Raw genomic sequence first — 8657 nt, 5'->3', positions numbered from 1 at the left:
AATAAATAAATGTAAATTATTTCCCCTCCAACACACAAACTCTCAAAAAGAGGAATAGTAGCAGCATGTATCTTTATGGGATAATTCAGGAGCAAAGGAAAATTCATCCCCCTACAATCTTAACTGATTAGTTCTGTATTCCTCATGTATTCTGCCATAGGCATGGAAGACCAGTTTTAACATACACATGTTATTGGGGAGCTTACAAAATAAGCCTTTTGTGAAGCTCAGCAAAGGCTAACTGTTGTGTTTATTATTGACTGGGTTGAGGGTATAGCTCAGCAGCGCAGCACATGGCTGGCAAGCACAGGGTCCTGAGTTCAACTCCAGGTACAAAAAAAACCCAGATGTCACTATATTACCAAACTGGTCCCTTTAATAGAACAATAAATAAGAGATATCAGAGACCAGAGTTAATAACAGTGCTAAGTTGATGCAGTATCAGAAAGCTTTTTCCAAGTGGGTCTTATTGGTCAGAAAATCTACTAATAAGAAAATAAAGTGGGCCTTAAAAAACAACAATACTACATTTGGACATTTGACAGTGAAAGAAAAATCACAGGCACAATAATTTACATTGAGTTTGAAGAAGAAATGAAATACAGAAGGAAGACAAGAAAGAGGATGTAAAAAGAAATGAAGAAAGGGAGAGGAGGAGATGGAGAAGTGGGCTGGCTGCTCTTAGTATGTGCTGCACACCACAAGGCCTCACTCAGATGGAAAGGGGAGGGAACAAAAGCCTGTGTCCCAGCTGTGCTGCTCACAGGTACACGCGAGTCAAATGCCCAGGGAGAGACACACATTCTTAGAGCAGACAGTAGAGCCAAAGCGGGTGACGGATGGAACTGGAGTGCCAGAGACAATCAGCCCTATGGCACACTTATAATACTCACGCAAGAATCTAGAAGTATAAAAGCTATGAAATACAGTTTACAGAAGGACGTATCTTTAATTCAACCTTTTTTTTTTTTTTTCCAGAACATGACAGATACTGGCGGATGTGACCAGGCCTAGTCAGGGAAGAGTAGGGTTCGATGCAGGTCTCCTCACACAAAACAAAGGTTAATTTTACTGAAAGAGCTTTTATTGAGTCACACAGCTTAAATTCCATAATTCTTCATATATCAACCAAGGTAGAAGAAGCCAACTTACTAGATTGTTGAATTAATTTGCAGTGGCTAGAGTGTTTAAAGTTATATGTAACATGCTTTTCTCTTTTCTTATTTTGATATTCTTCTTTCTCATCTTCCTCAGATTCAGAAGAGCTGCTGCTGCTATCATAACTGCTGTCACTGCTGTAGTACTTCTGTCTTTTCATTATCTCGCTGCTCTCTGGCATAGAACACAGAGGCTAAAACAGAGGAGACTGTATTATAATATTACAATTTTTAAGAACATTTATTAACATGATCAGTTACAATTTTTAATTTGCCCTTATGCTTGCTGCTTTTCACTGAAGGCTGAAAATATCCCAATGTGCTATTTATGCCTTTCACTTTAGTAAGAAGAACCAGAGTACAGCAATGCCTCAGTTCACAAACATGTCTATTTGTAAACAACTCAGTTCACAAAACCATTCTGCAAAATTTGCTTCCATTTGCAAACTCTGCACTGGGTGACAAACACGATTATTTTCCCCTAATTCATAAACTGAGGTATCACTGTATCCATGAATGATAACAAAAGGAAGGGAAACATTTGAAAAGGAGTATTAAAGCTATAATCAGCTTTCCCGTTTACCGATAAGTTACTTATAAGACTCAGAGACATACTCTGCGTTCCATTATCCTTGCTGATTATTTATTTGTTTGCTTGTTTGTACCAGGGATTGAACTCAGGACCTTGTGCTTGCCAGGCAGGTGCTTATGCCACTGAACTATACCCCTGACTCCTGCTCTACTAACTTTGAGTCATTCAATAAATGGGAGGTGATAAGAGGATGATGAAAAACAAAGAGAACAAGAAAACAGCAGCCCAAGAAGCCACAAGAAGTTCACAATTAGAACAGACTCATAGCTCACACTTTCACATAATGTGTAACAAAAGCTAAGGTACTCCTGCCATGTCTAGTTTGGTATGAATGTTTGCTTATGGGAGTTAAAAACGGGACTTGGCTTAGTAGTCTACCACTAAGCTACTCCTTGTCCTTGCAGTGAACAGTTACAAAAATTGATTATCCACTTTCCAAACTGGTCACAAACAACTCACATCTCTTCACAGAAGCTTCCTAACTTTGATACACTGATTCTGGCCATAATGGAGTAACAAGTAACACTGCTTTTCTTTGGCAATATTTTGGCAAAGAAAAATGGGAAAATCAATCAGTGCAATATAAATTTTTTAGAGGATAGGCACCATGTAGAAGAGTAAATATGTAAAAGTTTTAAAAATCATGCTGTTGTGTTTCACTGTCTCCATTCACTTGCTTCTAATCATCTTAATCTAAAGTTTGTAAAGATGCCGGCTGAAGAAATAGACACGATGTGGGGCAATCTCTCTTCAGAAAGAAGTGCATAACCAGGATAAAGGCAGTTTTGTAACACAGGCATTTTAAGAAACTACTTGTTTCACACACCATATGCCTCCTATTCCTGCCGGGAGAGGTTTCTACAGTTGTATACTAGCAGCTTGTTCTCTGTTAAATCAAACAAAAATGTTTTGATGTTAGCATACACCATAATGAAATCCTCGTGTACCAAGGGATCCCCCTGAAAGGCGGTATACTCTCCAGTGTAACAGCGTAAGATGAAAGACACAGGAAGAAGAAGCTTTTCGTGAAGTGCCTGGAATACACAGTAAGCCAAAACATGATCATCTTAAAGATGCAGGCTTTGCAAAGGATGAAATATAACCAGAGCAGGGAAGGAATTGAATACACCAAGGTACCAACTTGTGTTTAAACATATGTTCGCCTTTTGATGGTCTAGTATTTACTGAGCACTAACAATATTCAAAAAGATATGCATAAAAACATTTACCAGTAACACAATCATCAAACATTCTGACAGGCTTGGGGAATAGGAACTCTAGAGGGAGCATGTTTCCACAGCAGTTTAGCATAACTGCAAGAAGCAGCGCACCATCGGGCTCCTAGCAGGGCTTTCCTTCATGTGGCAAACAGCTTTAAGAGTTCTTAAGGCGCTTGAATACATAATGAGCTATTTGACCCGATAAAGAATCACAGGGGAACAGGTAACTGAACCTTTCTGTCTTAAGTATTTGGAACCTTCTGACCAATATACTGCTCGAGCAGTATCAGAAGGTCCAGCAGCACACACTCTAAATAGTGCATGGACTATCAAATGGAATAGGGAACCTGGCTTGGAGTTAGGACACAAATGGTACAGTTTACTTTATGTCCAACTTTATCATGAAATAGTATAATTTAAAATACACAAGATTATATACAGAATAATAAAAAAAAGGATCCAGGAACTATGCTGCCTAAGAAAAAGAATATTGCTAATAGTTTATATAGCATTTACTATCTATGTAGCTACACATTTCTTAGAGTCTTAGATAACTGAAGAGTTATTATTTCTCCTAGGACAAATACACATTATATGTAATTCTCATTCTCTCCAATTGTTCTTCTACTGATAAAGAAACTGCATGTCAAGATTTGGCATCCCTCCTAAAAGGAAGGTATCTCAACAACTGGCTGATTTTTGACCCTTCATAAACATAAAGTTAAAAGCTATAAAAAAAATTGATTTCATTAATGTAGTTTCCAGCCACTTGGAAATACTGCTGACTTTAATGTTTACCGGCACTGTCCAATTCATGTGTGATTTGAAGTGACTTCACTTCAACATAAACATTCCTAACTCCCAATACTTTCTTACAATGAGTAAAAAAAAAAATGAAATGTGGATTTTGTCCACTGAATATTATGCTTTTGTTCTAATGACAAGTCCTACATGAGTAAAGCAAAAGAATACGTGAGCGGCTTAGGACTTTCGCCTTTGCCTCTCCGTCATGAACACCATGCCCTGCGATGACCTTAGGTCTGGTGAGCCTAACTGCAAGAAATGACATCCAAAGCTTGCAAACTCCTGAATATTTTCCAAGTGATGCCATGACACTGAAGGTATTCACTTTTATAAATACTCTAAATATGTTTCTTCCAAAGAAATTATCAACTACAGATTCTATGGTGCCTCAAAACAGAATGCATAATTCAGAACAGTGCGTGATACCCAAGTCTCCACAGATACATACTTAAGTGTGACCACCAGTCTCATCTCACCCTCCAAAACTTCCATTTGTGTCACCAAACTTTTCACATTTCTGCAACACCCTATGCAGCATAATGCTTCCATACCTTTCTTTAAAATGTGTTCATTCTATCCTGAATATCCTTCTACTTCTTTTAGCTGTGGAGGACAATGCATTTTTCAATATCCAAGTCAAAGGGCAATATCTCTGCGAAGTCAGCCACGTTCTATTGATTTGTTCTCCATGTTGCTGTAGCACTTTACACTTTTTTAAATTATAGAATTTGTCATGTGATTTCTTGGTTTGAAGGAAACCAATCTATTCCTCCACTAGCCAGTGAAGTCCTCATGGACACATTCAACAAATTTTTCTAATGGATTTTTGGAGCTTATGATGTGCCAGACACCATGCTAGGAACTGGAGATGCAGAGATAAAGATCCACATCCCACCTTCAGAAGCTTCTCATCTCATACTGAAGGACATACGAGAACAACTAGAGCACAGGTGCTCTACAAAAGTGCTACTTACAGCACAGCAGAAGGGACTCAAAGTCTAACTGGAAGAGCAAGGGAAGGATTCACAAAGGCAGCAGCAATAAAGCGAGATTAGTAAGGGGTCTCTACCCCATCCAGCAACAGATAAGTGACTTGTTTTAGTGCAAATACATTTAGAGGCACAGAAAAGCATGAGGATACAATACAGCATGACGGGCAGGACCCAGAGGTAGCTTGGTAATGCCAAAATGTAAAGTAAAAGGAACAAACTGAAAACAAGTTCCTAAGATTCTTCAAATTCAACTGTTTCCTCTGGTATTAGCAAGGACTTTGACATATATTGGAAGAATATATGGATGTCATTACCACAGAAGAGATGCAAGGAAAATGGACCCTTGTTATTTTTCACCTACATGGCAGCTTTTTATTTAATCCTGGGAAAGGTACCTATTTTTACTACCATGCTGTCAGTGTTACCAGGTTAGCCAAAGATGGGGCTCCCTACCAATAAGACTTGCCTTATACCTAGCATTACATGTATCTTTGATGATTATGTCTAATTGGTTATAAGGAAAATTTAATGAGTTTGGAACAGGAGTATCACCAGAGTTATAGGTCCCTGTACCTCATACAGGTTTCTACAACTCTAGAGAGAGAACCAAAAAAATGAAAAGAAACAGAACAAAACCTCTGTTGGGTATAACAACAACACTACCTTTCCAGTTCCTCCTGCACTAGTCACACAGTCCCTACAGTTTCCTGAAAGCACCACTAGCTGAGTGCTATCAAGGAGAAAATCAACCGTACCCAGTAGCACATACTTAGATACTAAAAAAGGTACAGATTAAGCACCTTAGGTCCTCGGTGCCTGGTAGTTTTTCCCATCAACTTTTCATCATCAATTTCGCATTGTTCCAGAAGATCCAAAATATCTTCCTCCTGCAAAAAGTATATTTATAAAATTACAATCACTAGCAGACTCTAGAATTTTTCTAAGTTCATTCATCTCTATAAAATAATGCACAAGTACTCCTGAAATTATTCAGTAAAGACTGTTCAGATCAAAAGCAAAATAAAGTTCCATGGCAAGCTGTGTTGAAGAAACATTCACTAAAATCTGTCAATATAAATAATGCATAGCTGAATCTGTCATACATTATCACAGCATACTATTAAAATTTCAGAATATAGTACTTCAATAAATTACACATTGCACACTAAAAGTTTGGAAGTTCACTCTAATTCTCTAGACTACCATTTCACCAACCTTCCTATACTGATCATAAAATATTAAAATCCCAGATAGAAAACTGAAGATTGCCTATCTGAAATATATAGACTATAGGTGAGAAACAACTGTATCATAATAAAAATATAAATAAGTGAAGTTTTATTAAATATGTTAACTCTATTAAAAGATTTCAGACTCAGCCCAAGACAGTTCCTCTTCACTCAATGGAGTACCAGGGTGCCTACCGCTGAGCCTTGGTTAGACACACTTGACAAAGGAGCTCACTTGGCCAGCATGACAAGGTCAGCCAGCAGAACAGCCAGGAGAACCAGCAGCTTCCAACAGCTCCCACAGCTTCTCCAAACAGCTTCCCTCACAGCCTCTCAAGAGCTGCTCCAGTTCTGCCTCTTATGCTGCTATCAAAGATCCTCAGGTGGGCCCGCCACTCCCAGCACAGGCTATGTGACCTCAGCTAGGTGTAAGGAGTGGCCCGCCAGTTGGCAGTCTACTACACACATCAGTGCTCTTTAATGTAAAATATGCCACAGTAGACCATACTTTCTAGCTGGTTTCACATCCAAGAACAGCACACAACTGCTTGCCTGTTCACGTGAGAAATAAGATTAACATTAAGAAGCATAACTGTGTGTTCTATAGTTTTATGTGGTTTCAACATGACAGTTTGGAAGATTTAAAAAAAAAAAAAAAAAGGGCTCACTTAGAAGCAAACTAGGGCCAGGGAGATAGCTCAGAGGCATAAGTGCCTGGCTGGCAAGTGCAAAGTCCTGAGTTTGATCCTTGGTACCCAAAACAAAAAGAAGCAAAATAGTTGTATTATTTGATTAATAAATCCCATTTAATGAAATACTTTAGAAAATTTAACTACTGCAAGATATTTTTACAGCTTTATGAAAGGCTTCCTTTCTATGGATATAATAGTGTAAATGCCCTGTGTACATTGTCTTATATTCTTCTAGAGTCATTTTGAAGTCAACCAAAAAATTATAAAAGCATAAACCACAGTAGATATTGAAGAAACCAGAGTAACAATTATACAGAAAAAGGTATAATCGGTTGCGTCACTGAGCTCTTCATTCAACCTATAAAAATATCAAAACTATATACTTATGATTTATACTTAAAATTTTCCCTCTATAAAATTTTCAGAAAAAAATCAGAAATCTCACTATAAATTATAGTTTATGGAATAAGTTATTCTTTATCCTAATCTAAGGGAACTTAGCTACTAAAACATCAGAAGAAGGTCGGGGAGAAGACTCAGTAGAATAAGCCCTTCCCTGGCAAGCACAAGGGTCTGAATTCAATCCCCTGTTCTAACAAAAAAACAAAAAATAAAAATAAAATATCAGAAGACCTGTTATGGATTTGATTAAAGACTAATCCTACAATGAATTCTATGGATAGTAACAAGAGACAGCTAAAAATAATCTCAAAGTTCTGCTGCTCTTTATAAGAAGGATCACAACACACAATATTGTACTTTCATTCTAAGAGCTATAAAAAGTCAGATAAACTGAACAACCACATTTTAAAAAATTCAGAACACTATTTAAAAGTAGTATAAAAGAATTAAACACCAGAGAAGGGTAAGTTCTTCCTAAGTGGACAGGGATGAGTGGGCACTTTCTGGTCTAGGGTCCTTGGTCAAGTGTGCACACACAGGGGTAAAAAGCAAATCTATAGTAGACCCAGAAATTCTGCTTGCATGAAGAGAATCCTCCTGAACTGCTCCCTTTTGAAACCATGAGGTACCACCAGGTGTTCAGGCTGTCTCTTCTGGCAAACCAAACATGGGATTCTAGTCCCCAGATGAGTGAAAGAAATTCTGCTTTCCAATAAATTAAGTTACTTTCTTCACGGTAGGCAAGATCAGCAAGAGCCACATTCCTAGCCATGACTACAGAACAGTGGACAAATAAAGAAAGCAGTATGTTTTGTTGGAAAAGATTAACTGATAGACCTTTCATTAGGATAAATTAGAGGGATTGGGGGAGAGAGAGAGAGAAGCAGAGAAAGAGGGCAGGGAGAAGAAGAGAGAAAGAGAGAGAGACAGAGAATTTATGTGTCTGTGTCTTAATTATTCTCATATGCCAGGTCTATGTAGTATCAAGAAAAACACTTCATAATGTTAGTAATATTCCGAAAAGGGAAGGTATCAAGAGCTATTATGTTAACTCAATGACTTTCTTCACCCAGTTACATATATAAATCTATGTCATAAAACATGTTATTGTAATATAATCATATGATATGACACCAAAAGTCTCTACTCCTACATTTGTTCTGTTACAGATCCTACTGATGAAGTCATTTGATTTGCTATGAAATGTTACTAAATATTAAAATGAAAAAAGCTGAAGTGCATCAAAACATGTGTATGTAGGTGTAAGGATGACTGCTATCAAAGGCATAGTGTCTGGGTTCATTCATTTTTCTGTTCATAAGTATTCATTCTCTCACCTTCATTCTTTTCAAAGGATTGTTCAGCTCTCGCTGGAATGAAGCCGCTCTGCCTGAAAGGAATGTCTGAAAGGCAACAGCCAGCAAGTTCTCATACTTTTCAAGTAGTGTTTTATCTTCAGGAGGATAAATTCGTCTACAATAAAATCAGATAGACCAAATTTGTTAAAAAGTGAAGAGAAGAGCAAACCAAGCCCAGGCGCAGCGTGGGTGAGACCCTCTTCCACCCCCT

General features: G+C 37.8%; 1 protein-coding gene across 2 annotated transcripts in view; it reads right to left on the bottom strand.

The window, feature by feature from the left end:
- The window catches only part of Ttll7 (tubulin tyrosine ligase like 7), a 125115-nt gene that overhangs the window by 50566 nt on the left and 65892 nt on the right, over positions 1 to 8657 (bottom strand). For both annotated transcript variants that reach the window (XR_002822816.1, XM_004639300.3), the window contains exons 13-15: positions 8426 to 8561; positions 5566 to 5652; positions 1153 to 1351 (exon numbers count right to left, since the gene is read on the bottom strand). Coding sequence is in view for 1 of the 2 variants with exons in the window: in XM_004639300.3 (XP_004639357.1) it covers positions 1153 to 1351; positions 5566 to 5652; positions 8426 to 8561 (422 nt within the window). In the remaining variant the exon portion in view is untranslated. The remainder of the gene's footprint in view (positions 1 to 1152; positions 1352 to 5565; positions 5653 to 8425; positions 8562 to 8657) is intronic.

This window comes from Octodon degus, unplaced genomic scaffold, assembly GCF_000260255.1.
Source record: "Octodon degus isolate 3935 unplaced genomic scaffold, OctDeg1.0 scaffold00109, whole genome shotgun sequence".
Lineage (NCBI taxonomy): Eukaryota > Metazoa > Chordata > Mammalia > Rodentia > Octodontidae > Octodon > Octodon degus.
Note: the sequence above shows the minus strand (reverse complement) of the source record. Positions and strands in the feature narration are given on the sequence as shown.